This window comes from Pongo abelii, chromosome 1 (genome assembly GCF_028885655.2).
Source record: "Pongo abelii isolate AG06213 chromosome 1, NHGRI_mPonAbe1-v2.0_pri, whole genome shotgun sequence".
Classification (NCBI taxonomy): Eukaryota; Metazoa; Chordata; class Mammalia; order Primates; family Hominidae; genus Pongo; species Pongo abelii.
This window is the reverse complement of record NC_071985.2, coordinates 228,045,057-228,073,025: the sequence shown is the minus strand read 5'-3', so window position 1 is coordinate 228,073,025 and position 27,969 is coordinate 228,045,057. Positions and strand designations below refer to the sequence as shown.

Below are 27,969 nucleotides of genomic sequence, written 5' to 3'. Positions count from 1 at the left end.
CCCCAGCTAGTTTGTAATGAACTGAAGGCCCTCGCCTGGCCCCTGCATGCTCATGTGCAGACACACGTGCACGCAAACGCACACACACGTGCACACACGCACACACTCACCGAGGAGCCTTTCTTCCTCTTGCTGCTGATCCCTCCGAAGCGGAACTTGAGCCCGGCCATCTTTTTCCCTTTGCCCTTTTTCTTCCCATCTTTGGAGGCTTTGATCTTCTTCCTTACTCCAGGCCCTGAAAAACAGCAGTGATGATAGCCAACCACTGCCACCACCGGTGGCCTGCTTCCTGCCATCACCTCACCGAGCTCTCGGTTACCCAATAAGGAAAGGGTCATTTCTACCATCACCCCTTTTCAGATGAGATGCCTGAGGCTTGGAGAGGTAAACCCCTTGCTTAAAATCACACAGCAAGTGAGGCAAAAACCAGACGACGGCTCTGACCAGAGGCTGCCCTGACCGCCTTGCTGCCCCTTGTCCACCACCCACAGAAATGTTGGCCCTTTTGGGAGGAGCCCCTATACTGTCTCCAACCACTGAAAGGAGGCACTAGCCATCTCCCACAGCCAGCAGAGCCACTGAAGGCACAGCCGCCCACCTGTGGTCCATGCCTGAGCCCCCAAAGGATGTCCTGGGGCCAAAAGGCCTTTTCCCACCTGCCAGCCAGGCAATGCTGGTCCCACCCAAGACTGCCCCACCTCTGCCAGTCAACCCCAGCAAGGGCCAGCAGGGTTGAGGCTGTTTTTATGGAGCTGGCCACAGGGCAATTAGCTACCTGGGGAGTAATGACCCAGGAAGGAAGGGGGGCCTGGAGGCAGGGATGCACACCCCACAGAGGCAGCCTCTCCCCAGGCCCTCCTCTGACCACACCACACACACGGACATGGAGCTAGGAGCCCAGCTGCACCCTCCATGGCGCCGCGGAAAATCTATTTCAATTTTCCAAGCTCTGAATAAGCAGCTCATGGAATCGATAGCTCAGCAGCTGGAGCCCGAGAAGAAACGAGAAAACAAGGCAGGCTGGGCAGACAGGGGCGGGCCAGGAGCCCCTCCCAAGATCCTGATGGCCCAGACAGATGGAGCAGGACAGGGAACAGACTCTGACTCTTGTCACTTCACCCACCAGGCTCCCTTCAGAGACTTGGCATGGTGATGCCAGACACAGAACCCCAGAAACTAAAGCTCCTTGGGGCTGAAAGAAGGGATCCCTGGAGCTCCCTCAGCCCCTTCCATCAAAACCCAAATCAGCCGGACGCGGTGGCTCACACCTGCAATCCCAGCACTTTGGAAGGCCGAGATGGGCAGATCACCTGAGGTCAGGAGTTCTGAGACAAGCCTGGCCAACACGGCGAAACCCCATCTCTACTGAAAATACAAAAAATTAGCCAGGTGTGGTGGTGCACTCCTGTAATCCCAGCTACTCAGGAGGCTGAGGCAGGAGAATTGCTTGAACCCAGGAGGCGGAGGTTGCAGTGTGCAGAGATCGTGCCACTGTACTCCAGCCTGGGCGACAGAGTGAGAGTCTGTCAAAACAAAACAAAACAAAACAAAAAACAAATCAGGGCACCCAGGAAAGCTGAGCTGCAGGTGACTGACAGCCCTGGGGAGATCAATGTCCCCAACCTCCAAAAGGCCAGAAACCTGCACCCAGAAAGCTCCCTCCCCAGGGCCTTCAAGTCACAGGGGGCCTCTGCTGCCCGCATCCTCCCCACCCAGACGCCCTGCCACTGAGGCAGAATTTGGATCTCGATCTCCTTCCAGACCTGTCCCAGAACAGCCTCCCTGGGAAGCGAGACCTGGCCGTGCCCAGTCCCTCCAACTCCTGCCTGCTTCCCGGATCCTAAAGCTGGCCGAGGGCCTGGAGAACAACCCTGCACACAGTGGGTATGCAGACAAGAAGGAGAGACAGGCTCAACTGTGGCCTCCTCCTCCTCCCCAGGAACGGCACAGACTCAAACCCAAGAGCCTGCCAACTCCCAGAAACCCGGGCTGGAGCGGCTCCACTCTGCGTACCTCTGGTCCCACCCTCCCTCCAGGCCCACATCGGGGGCACCTCCTGGCTGGCCAGGCTCAAATCTCCCAAACCTCTGCCCACATCATCGCCTCTGCTTCTCCACCAACCCCAAAAAGGGAGTCAGGCACAAAAGAGGCGACGATGCTGCCTCACTGCCGAGAAAGGACCGGGCAATCCAAGGTCACACAGGCACAGAGCCCTTGATTAGGAGCACCCTAGCTGCCCCTCCCTGCCCCGTGGCTTCTCCTATAGGGTCTGAGAGGGACCTCTTCCCAGCGGGACTAGGTGCCCACCCAACCCCAGCCTTACCTTTGCCCTCCTTGGTCTTGGCTTTGCGGATAGGCACAGACTGGGGCACCTGCGGGGGGCTGACGGCTAGCGGAGGGGAGATGGTGACAGTCTCTACAGCCGCAGCCACCGCCGCCGCCGCTGCTGCCGCGGAGCTGCCCTTGAAGGGGTTGTTGGCGCTGAACTCCCGCCACTTGGCGCCCAGGACGGTCATCATTTTGGACATGGGGATCTTCGGGTTCTTCTTGGCAATGAGTGGCCTGTAGGGGGAGAGGCAGGAGGGTGAGGGCAGGGCCAGCTGAGATGAGAGACCCACCCAACCCCCGTCAGGGCCCAACCCTCTGCCACGCGTGCGATCTATGGCAGCAGCCCCAGGTTCCTGATTAGAGAAACTAGGCGGGAAACCCACTGACCACAGCCCACCCCCAAAACACCCCAGCTTCCTGTCCACACCCACAGCCCACCCCCAAAACACCCCAACCTCCTGTCCACACAGTTGGTGATTTTCTCATTGGGTTTTCAGGCCCTGCAAGACTTGTGGGGCCACAGGGGGGCTACAGTGGGTCTCGGGGTCTCCGTCCCACCTCTACAAGAGCTTAGAGGCCATGGTGGTGAAAGACCCCCCAGGGAAGACTGGAACCACCTTTCCCAAGGGGAAGAGACTCGAGGGCTGAGGGGCAGGGCCCACAAGGGAAGGCCTGGCGGTCTGTTAACATGAAGGGGTCCTGCCCCCTCCCTCCAGCTCCCCCAGGTTGCTGAGTCGGTCTGACAGAGCCCACCCCTACCCCAGGTGCCTGGGCTTCATTCCTCTGCCTCCCTCCCGACTGGGTACCACCGGAGGATGTGCGGGCCTCGAGAACAGCCCTGGTGCCCCGCCCACCTGAGGAACTGGCTGAAGGCCTTGTAGTTGGTCAGCGTGTGGTAGTCCTCCTCTGAGAACAGGTAGTCCACGTCATCCAGGCCCCACTCGGCCATGAGCTGCCCCGAGGACTTGGGCTCCTACAGAGACCCAGGCCAGAGGTAAAGTTGTTGAGGGGCCTTCTGACCTGCACCCCCATCCCCAGGGTCTCTGCCTAGGAGGCTTTGGCACAGGGGAAAGATGAGGGGTTGTGTCTGCAACGTAACCAGACCATTCTCACCCACCCTAGGAAACATTCAAGCCCCGCAGCCCCGCAGCCCCGCAGCCCCCAATCTGTGCCACTTCTCAGATGCCAGCCCATGGGGAGTGCAGGCCAAGTGTTCGACATCAGGGTTTGGGGAGAGGCCATGTTTGTGCCCAGAACCTCCAGAAAGGGAAATCAGCCAGGTATGGGAAAGGAGACTGGATGCCTGAGACCAGGCCCCCATCCTGAGATAGGGCTGCCCGACCAGCCTCGGGACACCAGGACAGGATAACAGAACTTGCCCTCTGGGGGGACTGCATTCTGGGGATTTGGAGAGCAGGACAGCACAGTGGCCTGAAGACGGGAAGATGTCCCTGATGAGGGTACAGGGCTCCAGGGCTGCCTAAGCCACTTTAGAAAGACATGAGGCCTCCAGGCCGGGGGTGGTGGCTCACGCCCGTAATCCCAACACTTTGGGAGGCCAAGGCAGACAGATCATTTGAGGTCAGGAGCTAGAGACCAGCCTGGCCAACATGCTGAAACCCTGTCTCTACTAAAATACAAAAATTAGTTGGGTGTGTTGGTGTGTGCCTGTAATCCCAGCTATTTGGGAGCCTGAGGCAGGAGAATCACTTGAACTCGGGAGGCGGAGGTTGCAGTGAGCCGAGATGGTGCCACTGCACTCCCAGCCTGGGTGGCAGAGCAAGATTCTGTCTCAAAAAAGAAAAAGACATGAGGCCTCCCCAGGGTGCCAGGTATAGCCACGTCAGCCCTTGTGAAGGACAGGCCACTGCCAGTTTCCACTTAAAGGAAAGTGCACTCTGCTGGGGCAGGGGCATGGGACAATGGGCCAGCTGGGTGCACAGCCCTGAGAAGATCCAATTACTGCTGAGGCCTGGGGTGGGGGGACATCCCGGGGGCACAGTGAGTTCTCAAGAGAGCTAGCCCAGGGGTCAGGTGACCAGATGACCAGGCCCAGGCTGGCGGGGCTCAGAAAGGGAGGTGCTGGCTGTGGGCATGGGCTGGTTCTGATCCTGGCTCTGCCACATACCAGTGGTGAGAGGTGGATAAGTTACTTAACTTTCCTGCCTCAGTTTCCCCATCTGTAAAATGGAGATAATGGCACACTGCCTTGCAGAACAGAACAACAGTGCAGGTTCTTGGAACAGGGTGTGTCAAAATGTGTTAGCAATTGTTAGCACCCAACCCACCCTTCTTCCTCCTTCCCTGACACCCCACTTCTTCCCAGCTGCCCTGAGCTGCCCCCACCCAACCTGATACATTAAGCCAATCAGTACACACCACTCCTAGGCCAAAGTCTGGTCAGGCCAGTCATGTCTTAAGCCAGTCCAATCAGGGGGAATGCTGGTCTCCTGCCTGCATACCTGGACACGGGAGGCCTGCTCTCCCTCCTGCTGGAGGAGCCAAGAAGCCCCGAGCTGCTGTTGCCCTCATTCTCAGCCACAAGAGTGCTCAGCCATGAGGGTGCCTGGCCTGAGCCCAACACTGCCACAGCAGAGGCAGAGTGAATGATGCAAAGAAACAGCCTCTGATAACACCACTGGGTCCCACAACCCCGAAGCCCCTTGCCTCTTAGTTCTCAGGGCCCTGATCCCACACGTCCCTCTACTGCCTAGGCCCCGGAGCTGGGCTTCTGCTCCTGCAACAGAAGGCTGCCCTGAGCGTCTCCCAGCACTGAGAACCAGTCTGCCCGTCCAGGCTGCGGGAGGCCTCCAGGGCCCATTCTTGCCTCCTGTTCTGTGACAGCTCAGAGAATTCCTCACAGGGGGCTCCCTCTGTGGCTGACCTGCCCCCGTGGACACACACAGCTGTTCCTGATGGCACACGGACCCCTTGACCCCCACCCAGGACAGCAGAGCAGCAGGTGAGCGAGGGGATTGACACTGTTACGGAGGGACCCTGAATCACTCCCTTAAGTGAAGCTTTCAGAACCGTCAGCCCCACAGCGATGATCAGTCTCCGGTGACTCACAACACTCCACTGACTCATAAAATCACCCCAGGTGTCAGGACACCATCAGGAAGAATCGCTCCTCCTCCAGCACCTCCCAACTTCAGTTATTCACATTCATGATTTCTGCCTCACCCAACAGCAACTGTACTAATATTTACAGAGCGTTTATCTTTAAATCCGCGGCCAGCCCAAACTGAGCCTTGGTGTCTCATAAAAGAACAAAGGGAGCACAGTGTTCCTGAATGGCACTGTCACTTACCCACTGCCTGTCCACCAGCCTCACCCCTGGCCTCTCCACCTCCCCAAGGAGCCCCAGGGTGCAGCCTCTGAGACTCCGGAGCACCTCAGCATGACCATAAAGGCCTGGCTTCCTTCACATCATCTCCCATGTTCTGGGGACGCCGGGCCCAGGGGAGACCTGGCCCATCTCTGTAGCTGCTCTGCCCCACGTGCAGCATGAGACTCTGGGAATGCCTGCCTGGGCAGGATTTCAGGACACAAGTTCCCTTTCTACCATAAACAAAGCTGTCCAGCACTTCCTGCGGCAAAGACTCCATTTGTTGTTTTATTTTCCCGAATTGCTCCAAGCAAGAGGTTCCTGACACTAAACTTGAGCTCACACTATCTATCACTCTCCCCAGAAATAGCTGCTCACTCGTGCGGGCAAGCTGTTGGCAGAGCAGCCAGTACATCAGCAAGATGCTGCACGATCTCTGCCACTGAGCCCTAAATTTCATCCATCCTTACTGTGCATGCACACACGCACACACGAGAGCACACGCACTCACAGCCCCATCTGCAGGTCAGGTGAGAAAGAACACTCTGGCCCTCCGGACTCAGGCTCTCGGGTCAGAAGGCAGAGAACAGGCCAAGTGCAGTGGCTCACGCCTGTAATCCCAACAGTTTGGGAGGCCGAAGCGGACAGATCACCTGAGGCCAGGAGTTCAAGACCAACCTGGCCAACATGGCTAAACCCCATCTCTACTAAAAATACAAAAATTAGCTGGGTGTGGTGATGTGTGCCTGTAGTACCAGCTACTCAGAAGGCTAAGGCAGGAGCCACTGCACTCCAGCCTGGACAACAGAGCAAAACTCCTTCTAAAAAAAAAAAAAAAAAACAGTAGCTCACGCCTGTAATTCCAGCACTTTGGGAGGCCAAGGCAGGCGGATCCCGAGGTCAAGAGATGGAGGCCGGGTGCGGTGGGTCACACCTGTAATCCCAGCACTTTGGGAGGCCAAGGCGGGTGGATCACAAGGTCGAGAGATCGAGACCATCCTGGCCAACATGGTGAAACCCCGTCTCTATTAAAAGTATAAAAATTAGCTGGGCGTGGTGGCGGGCGCCTGTAGTCCCAGCTACTCGGGAGGCTGAGGCAGGAGAATCGCTTGAACCCGGGAGGTGGAGGTTGCAGTGAGCTGAGATCACACCATTGCACTCCAGCCTGGGTGACAGAGCGAGATGCCGTCTCAAAAAAAAAAAAAAGAGATGGGGACCATCCTGGCCAACATGGTGAAATCCTGTCTCTGCTAAAAATACAAAAATTAGCCAGGCGTGGTGGCGCGCACCTGTAGTCCCAGCTACTCGGGAGGCTGAGGCACGAGGATCCCTTGAATCCAGGAGGCAGAGGTTGCAGTGAGCCGAGGTCACGCCACTGCACTCCAGCCTGGCAACAGAGTGAGACTCCATCACACACACGCACACACACGCACGCACACACACACACAAAGAACATATAGGCAAGAGACTCAGCCCCCTTAAAGGGGGATGTTGCTCTGTCCCCCAAGCCAGGCCTCCACAGTTACCTTTAAGCATCCATCATCATTATCATCCTCATCCTCATCCTTCTTTTTTCGCTTGGCTTTTTTCTCCTTCTTGTCCTTGAGTTTCTTCTTCTTCTTTTTATTCGGGGAGTAGTCACTGCCTTCACTCTCCGACTTCTCTTCCAGATCCTCTTCATTCTCTGATAGCTCATCATTGCTCCCCTGGAAAAGAAGGGGGACAGTGAGGGCAACAGAGGCCCCAGGAACATCCAGAGTCCTGGGCGGCAGGACGGCCCTGAGAGCTACCTCCTAGGGGATCGGTCACTCCACTCATCATCAGAGGCCACTGCTCACAACTCAGCCCCAATGCCCAGCCAAAGGGGCAACCCCATCTTGTCCCCAGGGTCTACGCCAAGGAAGCAGTGGAGCCTGCAGGTGAGGTGAGGTGAGGCTCTCGTGAGAGCAGGCTTCTCCATCAGCAAGCTCAGCTCAGCCCACTCCAGCAGCCCTGCGGGTGAACTCAGGCTCCACTTCAGTCATCATCAGGCTTCTATGGACTTTGAAGGCTGAACTAGTTTTACATGATGGGGCATGGACCCAGGAGCTGGTGGTAGAGGATGTGGTCCCAGAGTCAAAAAGCAAAGTGCACAGGAAGAGCCCCAGCCAGGGAAGGGCCCCAGCCAGAGAAGAAGAGCCCCAGCCAGGGAAGGGCCCCAGCCAGAGAAGAAGAGCCCCAGCCAGGGAAGGGCCCCAGCCAGAGAAGAAGAGCCCCAGCCAGGGAAGGGCCCCAGCCAGAGAAGAAGAGCCCCAGCCAGGGAAGGGCCCCAGCCAGAGAAGAAGAGCCCCAGCCAGGGAAGGGCCCCAGCCAGAGAAGAAGAGCCCCAGCCAGGGAAGGGCCCCAGCCAGGGAAGGGCCGCTGCATCTCAGGCCCCAGCACCACAGCTCTCTGCTTAAGTTCACATCCCATGGAACTGCGTTCGTCAGGTGAAACCTGTAATTAATGCAGCATGCACATCACAGTTTTCTCCATGTGCGGACTCTGCAGACACTGCTATGGATGGCACAAGCCCACCTTCCCCCACTCCCACCCCATCCTGGCCGCTTCCTCTCCATACAAGACAAGGTAATTTAGGCAGCTCTTGAGCTTGGCTTCCTTGATTTAGTTTCCTGTCTGTACAGGCAGAAAATGGCCCATTTATATGGAGATAAGGGCGTTTACAACCAGAGCACCCCACCAGAGAGGTGCTGCCCCTCGGAGAAAGCGGTTTCCTTGTAGCCTTTAGAGACGCAAGTCGACTGGAGAAGCCCTCCACAGCCCTTTCCCAGGGAGGGGCCGGGCAGCACTGCCATGATCCCCCGCGCGTGCGAGGCTTGCCATGCACAGGACTGCCGTTAACTGTTTTCGGGGTGAGCAAGGAGAGGCATGGGATGAGATGAAGACAGAACCGGAGAGATAAAAAATGAGCTCAAGAAACAGCAGTGGCGGGGATGGAGGATGAACGAAAGAGGGAGGGACGGAGGGAGGCAGGGAGAAGGAAAGGAAAGGGTGGCAGAAGGAAAGAGAATGAGGGGGCAGCAAAGGCGGGAGGCCTCCCTGGATAGTCTTGGGAGGCCCCCAACCCAACTCTGCCCTTTCAGGCCGCACTGTCAAGAGGGGATGACCTGCCTTTTCCCAGGAGAGTGGCTCCAAACAGGCACATCCAACAGTTAGTGGAGGGGGAGACGGTCACTGACAGGGGAGGTGGGGACCCCTCTGACATCCAGCTGGGAAGCACCCCTTCCAACAGGCTGCCTGCACTTCCCCCTCTCCTGGAAGCCCCACTCCCTCTCCCCTGCCCACCAGCCTCCCTGCTCCCAAACCTCTTAGCCCATTAAGCCTCCAGAGTCAGCGGCGCTGCCAGCTGCCAGGCAGCAGGGCCTCTGTGCTCTTTGCTTTTCTGGAACCCGGGTGTTTCCGGGAATACTGACGCAGCCACTGGCTGGGAGCCTGCTCTCAAGGCTGGAGGAGATGCTGGGCCCTGGAGCCGAGGCTCCCAGGCTCGGCCTCGGTCCTTTGGGGAGGTGGAGATCAGACGGTGATGTCCACGTCCCCTTGAGGGTGTCAGAGTTTGGCCAGTTTCAAGAGACCGCCCTTCAGGAGATCTGAGAGACACGCTCTCCCCGAGCCCTCACCCCAGCAAAGGTAAGGAAAGAGAGGCTGCCATGAACTTCAGCACCACGGACAGAGGCTGGGGCTGGACGGAGGAAGGGGCCCTGGGTGGCCTTCAGCCGCCAGAGAACAAACCCCACAAACCTACCGAGGATGAAGTCGAGGGACCCACGGTTAATCCTACATGGCCTGCCAGTGAGTCCCGGGCTCCCCAGGGAGGCTCTGCCCCTTGCAAGCCTGAGACTTGGCCAAGTCACTGTGGCGAGCTAAACCTCAGCTTCATCGTCTGTGAACTGGGAATGCCAGAAAGGACAGAACCGGGGAGAGTGTAAGAAAATGCCTTGAGGCTGGGTGCGGTGGCTCATGCTTGAAATCCCAGCACTTTGGGAGGCCGAGGCGGGCGGATCACCTAAGGTTGGGAGTTCAAGACTAGCCTGACCAACATGGAGAAATGCCTTCTCTACTAAAAAATAATACAAAATTAGCTGGGCATGGTGGCACATGCCTGTAATCCCAGCTACTCAGGAGGCTGAGGCAGGAGAATCGCTTGAACCTGGGAGGCGGAGGTTGCAGTGAGCCGAGATCACACCATTGCACTCCAGCCTGGGTAATAAGAGCGAAACTCCGTCTCAAAAAAAAAAAAAAAAACAAAAGAAAGAAAATGCCTTGAACATCTGTGACATGGGAGAAACCTAAGCACAGAAAAGCAGGGCTCTGAGCCGGGGTGGAGGAGAGGGGAAGGGACGTGCACCCAGGTCTCCAGGGCTGGGCCGCCTTGCTGTGTCCTGGGCAGGGGACTCGGCCAAGCCACAGCAGGCTGCAGTCAGAATGACCCTTTCCCCCTGACACCACCACGACCACGTGTAGACACCAGAGGCCGCTGCGATTCTGATGATGCCCAGAAAATGCCCAAACAACCCATGATGACCCCAGCTCTGCTTGGAAGCCAAAGATACAGCCAGGACGACAAGCTGGAGGGGACACACCAACCTCATCTCCACATTTCTGCTCTCGGGATTGGGCTCCAGCTAACTGCACAGAGGCTGCCAGCAGCTGGGGGGAGACGCAGTACAGAGGGAGCAGGACCTGGACAAGAAGGGGCTGCTGTGGCAACATCTACGGGGAGTCAACCCAGCATCTGATGGATGGCAAGCAGGCCCCTCGGCGACCTGCAGGGGAGACCAGGAGTGGCGGCCCAGGGAGAGCCAGAGGGAGGGAGGGATAGGGAGGGGAAGGCACCTCCAGCAGCCTCCACTGTCTGGCAGGAGCAGCAGCGCATGCCAGCTTGGGAGAGTAGGGCTGGCAGAAGGCCGTGAGCCTGGCACTGACAGGGCTCGCCCAGTGTCCGCTCAGGGTTAAGTGGGAGAGCAGGAGGGCACAGACCCTCGGCACGGAATGGGCTCAGGTGACGTTGGGCATGTCTGTTACCCATCTGTGGCCCCTGCCCTGCTGTCACCCACTGGGGCTCATGCAAGCCAGCAAAGCCCTCATTTCTTGGAAGCAGGTGCACTTCTCTCCCTCCTCCATCCACCTGCACTGGGGAAAGCCCAGTCGAAGAGAAGGGTCTGACTCCCAAGTCCCCACCTGCCTCCCCTGCCCTGAGCCTCTGCCCTGCCTCCACCACATGGAGCCCGCACAGCTGGGCCTCCCACCTGCACCAGATCTCACCTGAACCCTCCTCCCCTACCAGGGGCTGGCCGAGGGTGGGGGTGCAGGGCAGAACCCTGCATCCAGCTGTTTTGACATTCTAGAACTAGGCCTCCTTTTTGTGGTGTTTTTCCAAAATCTCTCCTTGCAGAGAAAGCTGAAAGCTGAAAGCTTTTCTGAAAGCTTTTCTGAAAAAGCTTTTCTGAAAACACCTAGCAGAGCAGTGGCCCATGAGCAGGACCTGGAGGGACGGAGCATCATCCAGTGGCAAGAAGGAAAAAAACGATCAAGAACCAGAGGTAGATTCGCAGTTCAGTATCTCAGAACATACTGAGAGGCTCGTAGACCAAGCCACGTGCAAGGGAGGAGACAGAGACACAGACCAATAAGTCCCTAACTAAGCCCCCGAACCAACCCAGCCCTAAGGTTTGAGGGCCATCAAATCACACTGCACGCATGAAGATACAGATGACAGTTGGCCTTCGACCTTGGCACTGACCTTTCGGCTGCAGCAGCCTTAGGTGTGACTACAGGGGACGCCCTACCAGCTAGCAGTAGAATCTTAGTGGATGTGGAGTCCCCACATGAACTCCACCTGCAAAGCTGCCTTGAATGTTATGCCCAGCCTATGTGTGCCAGGAGGCAGGGGCAAGCAGGAGGGGTCTCTGCTCTGAGCCCCCCACCCTGCTAAGGGCACAGCATGCGGTCGTGGCCCTGGGGATCCCAATGGACAGTCCCGCCGCCCTTCCTCCTTCCCAGCTCCGCAGATGTTTCTTGGCAGAGGCCTCCCACCTCCATCTCCCTTCCCTCTAGGCCCGATGCTCCGCACACGCACCGCATCTCCTGAAAAAGGAGACATTTAAACTCAAAAGGAAGGGTGCAGAGAGTGGGTCATTCTCCATTTGGGGTCCTTCAAGATTGAGAGGGAAAAGGGAAGAATGAAATAGGAGCCCTCCCATTCACGAGTGTTATAAACAGTTATAATTTAGCACTGAATAATTGGTTGCTATGGTAACCGCTGCAGTACAGGTTGAAATCATTTCTCCCTCCTGCGCTCGCTAGGGTCTGACAGGGAGCTTCATCTACATATGCCTAGGTTCCGGCTGCAGCCCGGTTATTTTATGTAAATCAGAATCCACGACTTGCTGCCGGCCTCCCCTCACCAACAAACTGCTGCTTGCGGCCCACCTGCCCTGGCCCCTTCACCCCGTCATCTTGGAGCCACCTGGTTGGAGGCAGAGAGGGGCAGAGGGGTGAAATCCCCTTGTCTTTATCCTGGGGCCCCGAGTCTGCCAGGCAGGTGGGCAAGGGGGCACCCGGCAGCTGGGCCACGGTGTGCTCCAGACCCCCTAAGATCTGACAGCTGGCCCGAGCCAGGCTCTGAATGCAGGGGAGGTGCAACTCTGGAGGCCTCTTGTCCATCCCAGCCCCCTTCCCCTTCCAAGAACCAGAACTGCATCTCAGTAGAGAGAAGGAGAGAGGGTGAGGAAGGGGTGGAGCGAATGAGAGGGAGGGAAATGAGGGTAGAGGGGGAAAAGAGAAAAGACGGCAAAGGAGAGAGAGGAGATGCTGAGAGGTTACCAAGGTGGACACCAAGCACAGGCCAGAGGGAATGACCAAGTCTGAGACCCAGAGAGAGACAGACAGACAAGAGCCAGAGATAAGGACCTCGACAAAAACAAAAACATACTGTCAGAGAAAGAAGCAGGAGGAAAGACCTGGGCCAGTTGGAAAAGGGAAGGCTCAGCGTGATCATGGCCCTGGGAATGAGAGAGTCAGAGAACCAGCCCTCCCAGGTCTCAAAGACCCCCTGGCCCCCAGCCCCCAGGCCCCGCCACCGTTCAGGCGCTGCCCACCTCCCAAGCCTCCTTCCTAGCCAGGGCTGGTGCTGTACCCTAAGCCCAGGAGACAGGAGGGGAGCCAGCCCGACCTGGGAGGGATGGGGGCTCCCACAGGGCTCCCACAGGCCTCTGCTGCACCCCACTGGGTCCTTCTTCTGCATTTGGGAGTCATGCCCACCCAGCCCAGTGGCCTGAGACCCAGGACCAGGTGACACTGCCCTTCTTGGCCTAGACTCCCACCCAGCTTCTAACTCAGAGGAGGTGGGAAGGCGGTGCACAGGTAGGAGTCCCTGCCATGGACCACGAGGCCTCGGGGTCCTAAAATCCACATCACCCTGAGCCCATGGAGCCCAGGTTTGAGGAGTGAGGGCGGGGACGGCAGCAGATCAAGACTTTACAGCCTCCACCAGACAGTCTCGGTGCCTTCATCCCAGGGCCTTGCAGCCCCAGAGCCATCTATCCCCTGCCCAGCACAAAGACCGACCTCTGGGGCCAGGGGACAGCGGCCACGGCAGCAGAAGAGGAGGGCGGGGCTTCAGCAGGGAATTCAGGGAGCCCCTCGCAAAGGAGCTGGCTCACAGCCTCTCCTTCCCTGGGGCAGCCTCCAGGCACACACTCCCCGCTTCCCCTGTCCTATCTTCACTTCCCCATCAAATAGCAGGGACAGGGAGCTTCACCCTCTTTGAGACCCTGGGGAAGATGCAAGAGCCTCAGAGTGCAGGCCTGGGAGTCTCTGGGGCATGATGGGCCAGGCAGGAGCCTCCACACCCAGCTCCACAGACCCGGGTGCCCCCTTCACCTCACAAATCCTCCCCATGCAGCCCCCATGCTGGCCCAGTGGTAAGGGGGGGTTCCTGGGAAGGGACACACACACATCCATCCCCGACACTGTGCCAGACGGGGCACAGAGCTGAGGGGCAACAGAGAAGGCAAGCAGAATTGGGCAGAGGGGCTAGGGTCTCTCCAGGGGAAGACAGGGTGGTACACACACAGTCACATGCACACACATGTGTGCACAGAGGGCCAGAAGGGCCTGGATTGGCTGCAAAGCAGGTGGGGGTGGGGGCAGGGGCTCGGAGTGGCAGCAGTGGGGGTGCTGCACAGGCTCTGGACCAGGGGGCCGTGGGGCACAGTCAGAGCACACTCAGGAAGCTCTCCCAGGAGAGCCCAGGGCTGCAGAGGCCCCACAAGGCAGGGGCCGGGAGAGAAGGGCCAGTAGGAGGTGGGTGAGAGGTGCTGACTGCCGCCCCCAGCAAAGAGCACAGGGGCGGGACACACCCGGGGCAACTCTGGCCAGAGAGTTGGGGCTAACACCTCCCAGCCCCATCCTTTCCCCAGCAGTCCCTGAACTCCGTGGGGACCAAGGACACAGTCCAGGGAGGGCTCTGCCCTCCCAACGTCCCCAGGCTGACACCCAGACCAGAAGAGGAACCACAGGCTGCAGGTAGAGTTCAGAGCCCCCCAAAATGCCTCCAAGTACCCGAACAAGCCAGGGAGGTGGAAATGGGGCGCAGACCCGAGGCCCAGAGGCGAAGGCAGGGACCCTCCCCCCCGCCACCACCATCTCTCCCTCCCCAGGGCTGCCAGGGGAGCTGCCAGGCTGTCATGTCACATCAGTCCCTCCTCTGCTCGAAGCCTTCCAGTGATCTCACCTTGTTCATGGGACAACAGGCCCATGGTGCACCCCCCGCAACAGGCCCTCCCGAAACCCTCACAGCAGGGAGCGTCTCCAGCCTGGGACAAGCTCCCCAAACCCACCCCTAAGCTCTTCTGGCAGCCACCTCCCCACCTCACTCTGCAGGGAGGCCTAGATCCGGGCCCAGCGCTGCCAAGGGTACCCCCTTAGCATTAGCACCTCACCCCACCACCACTGCACCTCACCAGCTACCTCCCTGGGCCTCTCACTTGCAAGGTGGGGCCAGGCCAGTCCCCTCTAGGCAGGGGGAAAGAAAGGTGGAGAGCTGGCCTCAGGTCCCCCCAGGGCAGGTGGGAGGAGAGAAACACGCCTGGCAGGGGCGGCTGGTGGAGCTGACAGCCCTGGATTCAGATCTCAGCACCGCCACTGTGTCACTGTGTGACCTCAGGCCAGGGCACCTCTGAGCCCCCCGCTCTCATCTGTGAAGTGAGGTGCCTGCCTTTGCTCTCAACATAGGGTGGCTTGGAGGATCAGAGGAGACGCCCAGAAGGAAGCAGACAGCATATGGTGAGGAAATGGCAGACCTCAGTGTCCTAGACCAAGTAGGAAGGACTTTAAGCTGCAAACCCACCTCAGTTTCCCCATCTGCCAACCAGCGATCATCTTTCCCATGCCACCAATTTCCAGGGCTGATCATGAGGATCAAGTGAGCCCGCGTGAAGCACAGAGAAGCACGCTCAGAATGTCCCAGCAGCGTGGGAAGACAAGGGACATGTTCACACCGTCACACCCTGCCAACCGGAGGCAGCGGAGCATGCGGCAGCCTCACCCATCCAGAACCAGCCGAGAACCAGGGACAAAGTGATGGGAATGCAGAGGTCACCTGCAGGTGACTGTCCCTAAACGGGGCCTTGCTTCTCTTCTCCGACTCACTTCACTTTCATCAGGTTTTAGTTGAGAGGGACGGAGTCAGCTACGGAGCAGGGAGTGGGGCAGGGAGGTAGGGAGGCACCGTGGCGACGGAATCCAGCCCTGTCCCCCGCACAGGATAGGACAACGGGAGGAAGGAAAAATGACACTCCAACATCCTGCTCTGGAAACAGGACAGCTCACCAACGTCTTAAAAAGGCTTCCGTGCACAACGCTTCATACGAGAAACTGATTATGGTGTTTTTCATCAAACAGCTCTCGGAAACCCTCAAACTCCAAGGTCCAGGGACCCCAGCCCTCCTCTGCGGCCGGGCAGACGCAGCCACAACCCCAGCAGCCCCCAGCTCGCCGGCGCAGGTGCTGCCCCTCACCTCTTTCTTCTTCCGCTTCCCTTTACACTTGTTTTCCTTGAGCTTCTTGGGTTTCTTCTTCTTAGGAAGGCTCACGGGCTCCACAGGGAAAAAATCATCGAAGGCTTCAAGACCACCATCTTCTTCTTCTGGAAAAATCAGAAGGTGGCAGCAGTTACCCCTGAGCTTCCTCCAGGAGAGCCCTGGAGACGCAGAGCCAGCCCTGGGGAAGCTGGGACCCCCGGACACCCATCTGTGCCAGGTCACAGCCACCCTGCCCTCCCCAAACCCGGTGAAGTGGGAGAACACAGGACAGGAGCCCCAGCTCTAGGGACTGTGTGACATCACCTCACCTCCCGGCCTTTCCTTCCCTCCTCTGTAAATGGGACAATAACCACCTGCCCCTGATAAGACAGTGTTCAGAAAACTGAACCTCCATGAACAACAAACAGAACTGCCTTGTTGCCATCACTGCCCGAGAAACAGAGCGTCTCTACCAGGAAAGAGTCGGGGCCGATAGAGCAGAGTACAGACCTCAGTGAGGCCCATCTCTCCCCTCCAGAGAGAGGACCACGGTGTGGCCAGGAGGTGGCTCGAGAATGCTGGACCTGCCAGGCACAATGGCTCACGCCTGTAATCCCAACACTTTGGGAGGCTGAGACGAGCAGATAACCAGAGGCCAGGAGTCTGAGACCAGCCTGGCCAACATGATGAAACCCCGTCTCTACTAAAAATACAAAAATTAGCTGGGCGTGGTGGTGGGCGCCTGTAATTCCAACTATTCGGGAGGCTGAGGCTGGAGAATCGCTCAAACCCAGGAGGTGGAGGTTGCAGTGAGCTGGGATCGCACAACTGCCCTCCAGCCTGGGCAACAGAGTGAGACTCCGTCAAAAAAAAAAAAAGAGAGAGAGAATTGTGGACCACAGGGACACTCGGGTCCCATACCTGAGGACCCCAGGGGTTTGCAGGACAAACTCAACAAGGAAGATGCCAGGATACCCCATGGGTTTGACAGGATGCCACCTTAATGGAGAATCCAAGATCATATCGTATCTCCTCCTGGATCCTGCACCTGTGCACACACAGGCACACAGGTCCACACTCCCCCACCTCCAACACACTCACAACAGGAAGCCAAGCACATTCCAGCTGGGCACTAGAAAGCTGTGACAGTCCACAGAGAGATGCCGTGCCCAGCACATGTGGGTGTTCAGGAGCTGCCCTCACCTGCACTGACTCCAAAGGCCGAGGGGGCCCTGGCCAGGCAGGCTCGGGAAGGGAGTATGTTTGACGACACTGGCCACAGTCCCAGGTCTGCCTCCCTCAACCTCCAACCCAGAGGAAGGGCTGCCACGTGTCCTGGGGGGTGTGACGTGAGACCCCCTGCTGTGGTGGCAGTGGCCTGGGGTCTGACGCTCATCTGGGAAATCAGGATAGAGAAAAGGTAGCCTAGCCTGGAGTTCCAGGCACCAGACATGAGCCGTGTAGGGGCTGTGGGGAGGGTCTTCTTGCCAGGCACAGCAGCAAGAATCAAACCATCCAAAGTAGAGACACTTCTGCCCGTGGGGGCAAAGGAGGCTTCCAGAAGGGAAGAACCTCCAAGAGTCCTCTAGAAGGGCCCACGAGAGAGCCGGCCCTTCATGCCAGCCTGCGGCCCCAGCGCTCCAGCCAGCTTGTCCTACTCGCTCTCCACCATCCCCTGTGCACTCAGGAGCACTCAGGGGAAGCCGAGGGGCAAAGAGAGGCCCCTCAGCCTCAGATCCTCTGCCATGGACACCCCAGGCCTGACCCTCTGTGACAGTGGAGACACAACAGGGAGTGTCACTCAGAGTCTGAGGGTTGCCTCCGGTGAGACCCCGAGAGGACAAGAGGTCCTGGGGCCACCAGGAGGCTTTCACCCAGGAAGCGGGCAGAGTGTCCCTGCTGGATCAAGTTGAGACAGAGAGCCCCTTCCCCCGAGGAAGTTTTTGATCATAACCACCTACAGCTGGCAGTGGTGGAGCCAGGTTTGAACTTCCAGGCAGTCTGGTGACCCTGGTGACCCCTGGGTCAACAAAAGGGCTTCGAGGCGACCCCCAGTGTGGCCCACAGGCTCAGACACACTCGCCACATGCAGACACACAGATATGCATGTGCACCCAACACTCACTTGTCACCCTCCACACAGGCCCCCACCGCCTGGCCTGGGACCCCCAGAGAGTCCTAAGCGGGGAAAGGGGGACGGGAGGGCTCCTATCCTGGGTCTCTGGGGCTCCCATTGCCCACACTATGGGTGCAGCTTTAGCCCCACTGTCCCCACTCCTCAGGGGCACTGGTGGCTCTGGTGGCTGAGCGGATGCCCCTCCCACCCCTGCATCCCACAGGGCCAGTGTGCACTAGTGGAAGGTGTTTGCACCAGTGGAAGGTGGGGGCTGCATCACTGTCTTGGTGCCTCTTTGCACCAGGGCCTCCCTCAAGGGTGGCCAGGTGCTTGGGGCTCCCACACAGGGAGGGCACCCTGTGGAGGGCTAGGGCACACAGGGGAGCCAGCAGCAAGGGCCGCCCAAGGTGGGTTTACGTGGGTCAGGCCCCACGCAGCCAGGGGCAGGGGCTGGGCTGCTCCGGCTGACCCCGCCCCATTCCTCTGATCACTAGTGTGGGAAGGTGGGGATTTTTCAAACCAGCTGAAAACGTGCACGGGGACCCCCTCAGAGTCGTCCTGCAGAGCAGATGTCAGTGGGGCAGTGGCAGGGCTGGCAGGGAGCTGTCTGTGGTGGGGCAGCCGATGGGATGCCAGTCCACAACTGCCCGCTCCGCCACCCAGCCTCCGCCTCCCCCGCCACCGCAGGAGACCGCCTGGGCAGAGCCACCCCCACACCCTGGCGGTGCCCAGCACTGCTTATGTAACGGGCTCTGGCTGATGCAATCTCGAGGGGGGGCCTCTCCCTCCTGCTTCCTCCCAGCTGTCCCCTTCCAGCAGGGTGGTCCCAGACTTAGGAAACCCAGCCCAGCACATGGTCACTGACTGGTCGCCTGACCAACAGAACGGATGACGGTATGCACAGGTGGCTGCCAGAAGTTCTGGAAGGAAGTCTGGGATCTGCCCATGGGCAAGAGGAGGACAAAATGGGACCCCAGATCTGGCCCTAACCCACGCCCAGAACAGGCCTTCGAGGACAAGGTCCCAGACCCTCTGCCCATGGACAGACCCCAGCTCCGTTCCCAGAAGACCTCACAGCCCAAGGCCTCTGCCTGGTGCAACCTGCCTCTAAGAAGGCTCTGGAGCTGGCACACGGGGATGGGGACTCAGCCCTGCCTATCTCTGTCTCTGATGGGCCCTTCCTCTCCCCAAATGGCTTCTGGTAGGTGGCCCTTAGGTCACCACACGCCTGATTCTCTGTGACACTGCCCGCCCCCCCCCCCACCCCACACACTCCCGTCTTCAGCCAAGCCCCAGCCCCTTCCCGCCCTTGGACACTCTCTGCTCCCGCAGCAGGCCCTGAACTTTCTAAAACCAGATCTGGGGGTCACCATCCAAGCAACTGCACGGTCAGCCTTTCCCCAAGCCCAGCCTGTGCCCTTGAGCCCACCAGTCCCTCCTCCCTATGGCTCCATCTGGTGGGGACAGAGCAGAGGCCCAGAAGGTTCCAAGATGCAGAGCATGCAGCCAGTGTTAAGGTGGCATCCTGGCCGTCCCGGGTGAGGGGCTCCAGGGAGCAGCAACCTCACCTCAGAACTCCTTGTCCTGCCAGCTCCTGGCCCCTCGTGGCTGCCCCACCACCCTTCTGGCCCACCTGGCAGTGCCCTCATGCACCAGCCCTACCCCTCCAGGGCCTGAGGCTCCATGGATCTAAGCCTGCTCTAATTAAGACCCATTACCGTGTGATCACCCACCTCCTGGGGGTGGAGGCAGGGTGGGGCTCAAGTTGACCAGAGGAAGGAGAGGCACCTTCTGCTGCTTCCTGCAGAGCTCCCTCAGCCCCTCTCTAGCTCCCAGTATGCGCCAGCTCAGCCCTGTGGGACCCCCAGGCTGGCCTAGGCTGAGCCACTGCAGGCTGCGGCCAGACCGATGAGGTGGGCCCTTCTCAGGGTAGTGCATTGCAATAGCGGCAGTCGTGATAACTGCATACCACCTGCCAGGCTCGTGCCAGGCCCAAAGTACCTAGGACTGATTAATTTGTATCAGTTCAACACAGCAACTCAGAGAGGGGTACTATTCTTTCTGGTTTCGGGCTTTATTTATTTATTTATTTATTTATTTATTTTAGAGACAAGAGTCGCTGGCTGGAGTGCAGTGTTATGATCACGGCTCACTGCAGGCCTCAACCTCCTGGCCTCGAGTGACCTCCCACCTCAGCCTCCTGAGCAGCTGGGACAACACGCACAACCCCCACGCCTGGCTCAGAGATGGGTTCTATTCTTATCCCCATCCGCAGATTGGGAAACTGAGGCTCAGAGGACCGCATTATTTACCTACATCTCAGTCCTACAGCTGGCAGTGGTGGAGCCAGGTTTGAACACAGGCAGTGGGCGCCCACCCCCTTGCAAAGTCTCTCCCCCAGCACCCTCCCAGAATCCAGCATTGAAACAGCCCACGCTGTGTAAACCGGCTCGGTGTATGCCCTGGGGACACTGAGGTGACTCAGGCTGGTCTGTGGTCTGGAAGGTCACAGGTCCCTCAAGGGGGTCAAGGCTGGTTCACCACACTAGTCCCCCTGCACACAGCCCCACAGCTCTGCCAGGCCCAGGCTCCAGCCCCCCACTCCTCTGGGGAGGGGCAGCAGCAGAGCAAGGACGCAGCCGCCAGGGCACTTGGCAAACACAAGGTGATCAAAACAAGGGGAAGGCACGTGACTGTGGAGCGAAAGTTAGGTCATCTGATTCTGGGTGGTCGAAGGATTTGCAGGGGGCCAAGCCAGGAGCTGGGATGAGAACACCATCACCAGGTTGCAAAGGCCAGCAAACCTGCCAAGGACAGGGACCCCACTCAACGTCCACCACTCTCTCCAGGACCTGGGGAGAGGGGCTATTTCTTTTTTTTTGAGATGGAGTCTTGCTCTGTTGCCCAGGCTGGAGTGCAGTGGCGCGATCTTGGCTCACTGCAAGCTCCGCCTCCCAGGTTCACGCCATTCTCCTGCCTCAGCCTCCCGAGTAGCTGGGACTACAGGTGCCCGCCACCACGACCGGCTAGTTTTTTGTATTTTTAGTAGAGGTGGGGTTTCACCGTGTTAGCCAGGATGGTCTCGATCTCCTGACCTCGTGATCCGCCCACCTTGGCCTCCCAAAGTGCTGGGATTACAGGCGTGAGCCACCGCGCCCGGCCGAGAGGGGCTATTTCTGTTCCCCACCCGGACTCCCCAACCAGCACCAAGCAGAGAACAAGGCCACCAGGGGGTCAGGAGGAGGGAGTAACAGGGGCAGCAGAGGCTTCATGCTACCCTTCCTGGGGGTGATACCAGCAAGTCCCCTCCCGACTGAGCCTCTCTGTTCATCTGTGAAATGGCCCTAATATGGCAGCCTTTCCCCCAGGGCTATGGGGAGAAGTAAAAACTGTGAATGCAAAGCACCCACACAATGCCTGCAGGGGCTCAGCAATGGCAGGCAGAGCCCAGCGAGACCCAGGAGGGTCAGGGCGGCAGTGGTGAAGCGCAGAGGGCAGCGGTCTCTAGTTTGGGCACTGCTGGGCCAGGGGTTCTCAGGGCCACCCTAGACGCTGGCCAAGAAGCAGTGCTCAGGCTGCCGTTAGTCCTCGAACCTCCCCCCATGAGACAGGGCTTATGCTGGCGAAGGGGGGCAGTACACCCGCCCAAGAGAGGATTCATAATTTATTTATGACATTTAACAAAACCCAGACATCACCTCATTGGTGTCACATCAAAAGAAAGCATCAGTCCTGAGTGGGGAGTGGAGGGAAGAGACGGGGATAGATGAGGCATTTACCGCAAGTGACTGGGGCCTGAGGGGAGTCACCCTGGGGGTGCAGGGAAGGCAGGGAGAGGCCCCAGAGCATGGGTGGGGAGGAGGAGGACAGAGTGGTGAGAGGGGAAGTCAACCTGGAGGGACAGGGAGGGACAAAAGAGAGAAAAACAGCCAGACAGAAAGGGAGAGGCAGGGGCATGACCTCAGGGGAGACGAAAACTGACAGACATGGGGACAGACAGAGAGAGAGACAGGGAAGGAGAGTGACATAAGGACAGAGCCACAGAGATAAGCAAAAGCCCAGAAAGTCAGACAACACGCATTGTGTTCAGTACCCAGCTCAGAGAAGATATTCCAGAAGTCTCTGATGGGTGGACGGATAATTGTATAGTGAATGGATGGATGGTGGATGGAGGGTGAATAGATTGATGGATGATGAATTGATGGATAGATGGTGGGTAGATGGATGGATGGATGGATGGATGGATGGTGGATGGATGGTGGATGGATGGATGGATGGATGGATGGCAGATGTATGGACAGTGGATGGATGGTGGATGGGTGTGGATGGTGGATGGATGGTGGATGGATGGTGGATGGGTGGATGGATGAATGGATGGTGGATAGATAGTGAATAGATGAATGGATGATGAATTGATGGATAGATGGTGGGTGGAAGGATGGATGGTGGATGGATGGTGGATGGGTGGATGGATAAATGGATGGTGGATGGATGGTGAATAAGTGGATGGATGGTGAATTGATGGATGGATGATGAACTGATGGATAGATGGTGGGTGGGTGGATGGATGGATGGTGGATGGAAGATGGAGGATGGACGGATGGATAAATGGATGAATGGTGGATGAATGATGGATGGATGGATGAAAGATGAATGGATAGATGGATGGATAGATGGTGGGTGGGTGGATGGATGGTGGATGAAGGATGGATGGTGGGTGGGTGGGTGGATGGATGGTGGATGAAGGATGGATGGATGGATGGATGGATGGTGGATGGATGGATGGATGGATGGATGGATGGATGAATGAATGGATAATGGATGGATGGTGGATGGATGGTAGGTGGATGGTGGATGATGGGTGGATGAATGAATGGTGGATGAATGGATGAGTGGATGGTGGATGGATGCATGGATGGATGGTGGATTGATGAATGGATGGATGATGGGTGGATGGATGGATGGATGGATGGATGGATGGATGGATGGTGGATGGATGGATGGTGGGTGGATGGTGGGTGGATGAATGAGTGGTGGATAAATGGATGAGTGGATGGTGGTTGGATGCATGGATGGATCGTGGATTGATGAATGGATGGATGGTGGATGGATGAATGAATGGATGGTGGGTAGACGAATGGATGGTGGATGAATGGATGAGTGGATGGTGGATGGATGCATGGATGGATGCTGGATTGATGAATGGATGGATAATGGGTGGATGGATGGATGGTGGATGGATGAATGAATGGATGGTGGGTAGACGATGGATGGTGGATGAATGGATGAGTGGATGGTGGATGGATGAATGGATGGATGGTGGGTGGATAGATGGATGAATGGTGGGTTCAGGAATGGATGGATGGTGGGTGGTGGGTGAATGGATGGAAGCATGAATGGTGGATGGGCAGATGGATGGATGGTGGATGGGTGGATGGTGGATGGACAGATGAATGAATGGTGGATGGATGGGTTGGTGGATGGATGAATGAATGGTGAGAAGCATGGACAGATAGTGCATGGATGAATAGTGGATAGGAAGAACAAGAATAAATGGATGGATGGATGGATGGATGGATGGACATACATATGGATACATAGGTGGATGGTGGTTACTTGGGTGGTTTTGTGGGTCAACGGGTAGATGTGGGAGAGCAGGTAGATACATGGATACATGGATGCATGGATGGATGGATGGATGGATGGTGGGAAGCATGGACGGATGGTGCATGGATGAATAGTGGGTAGGAAGAACGGATGGATGGATGGATATGGTATGGATATGGACTGATAGGCAGATGGTGAACGGTTACTTGGTTGGTTTTGTAGGTGGATGGGTAGATGTGGGTGGGTAGGTAGATGGATGGATGGATGATGGGTGAGCAACTGAATGAACTGATAAAATGATAGATGGATCCTATTACCTGATCAACTTGGAATGACAATGAATAACCCACTGGCCAAGCCACTGGGCAAAGTGTGCTGGTCATTTTGCCTCCCTCCTCCCAGAAAAGAATATTAAATACAATCAGGCTCCCTGGGACCCCCCTCCAAACCATGCCTCCACAGGGGTAGGGGTACAGGCTAAAAAGTCATGGCCTTTTGGGAATCATGACTGTCACTCTCTCCTGGCCCCTGGACCTGAGGAAGCAAGCCTAAGATATTTACACATCTAGGGCCAATTGTCACTGGGGCCAGAGTGGTAACGGTGCCTAGTCCAGACATTGCCCATTCTGGGCTCACTAGCTTCGTCTGTGATTGAGGAAAAGGTGGGCCAATGAGGCAGGGAATTTGCCAGCCCAGCAGTGGCCCTAAGAGGGCTGAGAGCCACATTTTCTGAACCCCTCTCCTGCTTCCCGCCAGCCCTACCTTGGGCTTCACGCCCTCCTCCTACCCAGACTCCCCCTCCCTTGAGCTTACTGGCTAAGGATGCAAGTATCAGAAGCATTTCCTTGGAGAAGGCAGGACAGCTGCCCCCCTTGGCTGGTGCTAACTACACCAGCCACAGTTTATTGAGCACCTATCATGTGCTGGGCACTGTGGCCTAATGTTCCACATGCACTGTCTCACTGTTCCTCATAATAACCCTCTATGAGGTAGCCAGTGCTATGTCCCCGTACTACAAGTGGGCACACCGAGGAGAGGGCTGCGTGGCTTGTCCAAGACCACTCAGCTAATGCTCAGAGCTAGAACCCAAGGCCTCATCCCACCAGCTCTTGACCCCTGGCTTCAACCAGCCACCCCAACTCCCAGGAGAATCTGGCACCTACTGGTCCCCCAACCAGAAGAGGCACCCACCCTGCCTTCCTCCTAGAAGCTGGCTCAGACACCTGCCTCAATGCCAGAGCTGGCCAAGGCAAACCTCCCCCTCCCCAGCACCACTGCATGGGAAACAATAATTCACTGCTGAGAGTGAGCAACTCCCAGGGGGAGGTCGGAGATGAGCAGAGTCAAAGAAAAAAGATCCGACAAGTCATGAGTTCAATAGCCATAGATTGAAAAATCATCACGACAGCTTCCAAAACACTAGCTCCTCCAGCCACAAACTTCCATCTTTTGGAATCAGCTGGCTCTGGTCTTTGGGGGTCACCGCCGCTGAGCTTGGACTCAGGGCTGCACAAGGGCTATGAGGAAGAGCTCAGGGTGAGTGGGGGGCCAGCAGTGCGACTTGACAGGAGGCCTGGCTAGGGCTGTCTTCACAGCCAGAAGCTGGGGTGACCTAGGGAGTCCCAGCCCTCAGACACTGAAACCACAACCATCTCTCAGGAACGCATGGTTTCAGGTGCTGGGTATGGCAGGTTATCGAGAGTTACACTCGAAGGGGAACCCACAGATCCAGGAGGAAACTGATGACAACGTTTCGAGTATGTGGGGTGTGGTGACAAAAGCATGTAGTCCCAGCTACTAGGGAGGTTGAGGCAGGAGGATCGCTTGAGCACAGGAGTTCAAATCCAGCCTGGGCAACATAGCAAGACCCCATCTCTTCCAAAGAAAGCATGACAATGTGTCTCAGAGTGACTGGAAGGCCCTTAGCAAGGGTGTCCCTCCCCATCATAACATTCGAGCTGGGACCTAAATGACCAGGAGGCAGCGGTAAGCAGAGGAAAGAGCAGGTCAGGCAGAGGTCACAGCCAGGGCCCCATGGCAGGATGGAGCGTGGAGGGTTCCAAAAGCAGCAAGGAGGCCAGTGTGGCTGCTGTGAACAAACGGGCACAGGAGTGGACCCGGGACAAGGGTTTCAGAGGCAACTGGAGCCATGTGGGTCAGGGTCTGACTTGGGTTCACGAGGTAACCCCAACTGCTGTGCAGTAGGTGGTCATAAGTACTGGGTAGAAGGCCCTGGAGGGGACCGGCAGGAGGGGACAGAGGCTTGGACCCAGAACATGGAGAGAAGCCAGGAGCCTGGGAAGGCTCTGGAAGTGGAGCAGCTGGCCTTGCTGATGGATGGGGATAGAATCCCCAGGCCAGAGATGCCAGAGCAGGGCGTCTCTTCTGCAGGGCTCTGGGGGCACTCCTGGAGGCTCTGGGGCCAACCCACCCAGGGGGAGCATGCGTGGTGGGCAGGATGACCAGAGCCCCGCCTCTCTGGCCCAAGCAGTGAGTCGGGTGCCTACTAGACTGGGGGCACCTTCCCTGGCCTCTTCCCCTCCCCAACCTCTAAGTCCCCACATAGTCAGAGAGAGCCGGGGTGTAAGATGGGAAAGACAGCCAGGGGACTCCACCAGCGGGTCGGTGCAACCCCAGAAATGCCATCGAAGCCACAAAAGGGCCACACTCCAAACACCACAACAAACAACTTACTGAGGAAACCAGTAAACTGGCTCACTGGGGAGCCAGCCTCCTAGGTGGAAAATGGCCACTGATTTTTGTGCCTGTGCGGGGCCTCAGAGTTCCCCTCCGAAGAATGGGTCTAATTCCAAGGACCTAGAATATGACAGTCAACTATTGTCCAGGTAACCCCACCCCAAGAGAGGACTCCCCTATTCCCCGTCCCCAGCACGCTCGCTGCCAACTTGGCCTGTCTAACAGGCGAGGTGAGTGCCAGACTCCTGTAGGGGCCCAGTGACAGCATTAAAGCCACCAACTAACCAAGCAAGCAAACAGAAGGGGGCAGGGGGTGTGGCCACCTGGTGGGAATACCCTCCCCAGAAGACGCTGGCTGCTTCCTCCAACAGGAGTTGGAGGTGTCCATTTGTGGAGTCTTCTCACCCCTGGAAGTCAGAAGGGGCCAGATGCACGTTCCTGGGCCCGGGAGGGCCTCCAGCCTCCCACAAGTCTCTCCGAAGTCCAGAGAGGCCACAGACTTGGTGCAGAGAAGCCGAGAAGTAAGTCTCCCAGAAAGGAGGGAGGATGGCTGACAGGGTGGGGCCCTACCCAGCTGTGCCAGGAGGGAAAACGTCCCAAACAAATGTTGAGCAGTTAACTAAAGAACCGTCCTGCAAGGCAACCCCTGGCGCACAGCCCTGTGTATACTAAATTCTGCGAGACATAAAAGGAGAGAGATGGTAAGCGCAGGGGCGGTGGCCCTGGGGCGTCAGGCCAGTAGCCAAGGCAGGGTGGGCTGGGAACGGCCACCACCCTGAGCGATGGTGGGGCTGGAGACAGCGGCGGGCGCTAGGTCGCGCCAGAAGGACGCCGGCGGCCCGGGTAAAGTGCTTGGGAGCGGCGGTCACAGCGCACAGAGGCCAGGAAAGAGGAGCAGGGGTCCGAGCCTGTGCGCCCCAGAGCGGAGCCCTCCTGGGCCGGGAGGGAAGCCGCCCCATCCTGGGCGCTCGACGCGTCCCTAAGCAACGCCGGTCCTCGTCCCTCTCTGGGCCCCGCCCAACCCGCCCCGCGGCCGACATGGGCCAGGGGCCGGGTCCCGCCTGCCCGCAGCGAGGCCAGAGGCGCACGGCGGCGGGACGCGAGCGCGGGGTGCGCCGCTCCGGGAGCTAGCGCGATTCCCGCCCCCTTCAAGGGCACGCGGGCTGACCCTGACAGCGCCGCGCCCCCTCCCCGCCGGGGCCCCCAGCGCAGGCCCCCGCCCGCGGTCCTCTGGCCCGCCTGGCCCGCGTCGCCGCCCGGGGGGCCCGGATCACACCCCGCCCTTAGCCGCCCTCACGCCGCGCCCGGGCGCTCACCCAGCCTGCGCCCTTGGCCGCGCGGCGCCAGCAGGGCGGGAGCGCAGCCCCGCAGCCCGGGCGCCCCTCCTGCGCGGCGCCAGCCCGGCCGCGCCGCCCCCGCCGCCCGCGCTCCGGCCCTGGGCCCGGCCCGTCTCGGCGCCCCCGCCGCTCTGGCCCCGGGCGCACCCGCGCCCCGCTCACCTGACATCTCGTCCTCGTTCTCCATCTCCTCGGCGAACAGCCGCGGCAGCTCCTCCTCGGTGCCCAGTGGGCCCCGCATGCCCGGCGCGGGGAGGAGGGGAGGTGGGCGCCCCCCCCTCCCGCCGGGCGCGGTGCCAGCCTTAACCCGTGCGCTGCCGGACGGGCGCGCGCGGCGGGCGAGGCGGCCTCGGCGAGAAGATGGCGGCCGCCTGCCCCCCCACCCCCCCAAACCTCCACCCCCCCGTCTCGACCCCCCTTTCTCTCGGCCGCCTTAGCCTGCTCCCCGCAAAGCCCGGGCGCTCCGCCCACCGCGCCCCGCAGCCCGAGTCCCGC

General features: G+C 58.5%; 1 protein-coding gene across 7 annotated transcripts in view; it reads right to left on the bottom strand.

Annotated features, from left to right (window-relative positions):
• Positions 1-27,841, bottom strand: part of CHD5 (chromodomain helicase DNA binding protein 5) — a 75,879-nt gene extending 48,038 nt beyond the window's left edge. For 6 of the 7 annotated variants that reach the window (XR_008517111.1, XM_024254075.2, XM_054542116.1 and 3 more), the window contains exons 1-6: positions 27,637-27,841; positions 15,715-15,842; positions 7,183-7,362; positions 3,183-3,301; positions 2,324-2,562; positions 111-235 (exon numbers count right to left, since the gene is read on the bottom strand). Coding sequence is in view for 6 of the 7 variants with exons in the window: in XM_024254075.2 (XP_024109843.2) it covers positions 111-235; positions 2,324-2,562; positions 3,183-3,301; positions 7,183-7,362; positions 15,715-15,842; positions 27,637-27,715 (870 nt within the window). In the remaining variant the exon portion in view is untranslated. Of the gene's footprint in view, positions 1-110; positions 236-2,323; positions 2,563-3,182; positions 3,302-7,182; positions 7,363-15,714; positions 15,843-27,636 lie in introns of those variants that run through there. The other variant, XM_063715440.1, reaches the window with a different exon arrangement.
• Positions 27,842-27,969: the final 128 nt, after the last annotated feature.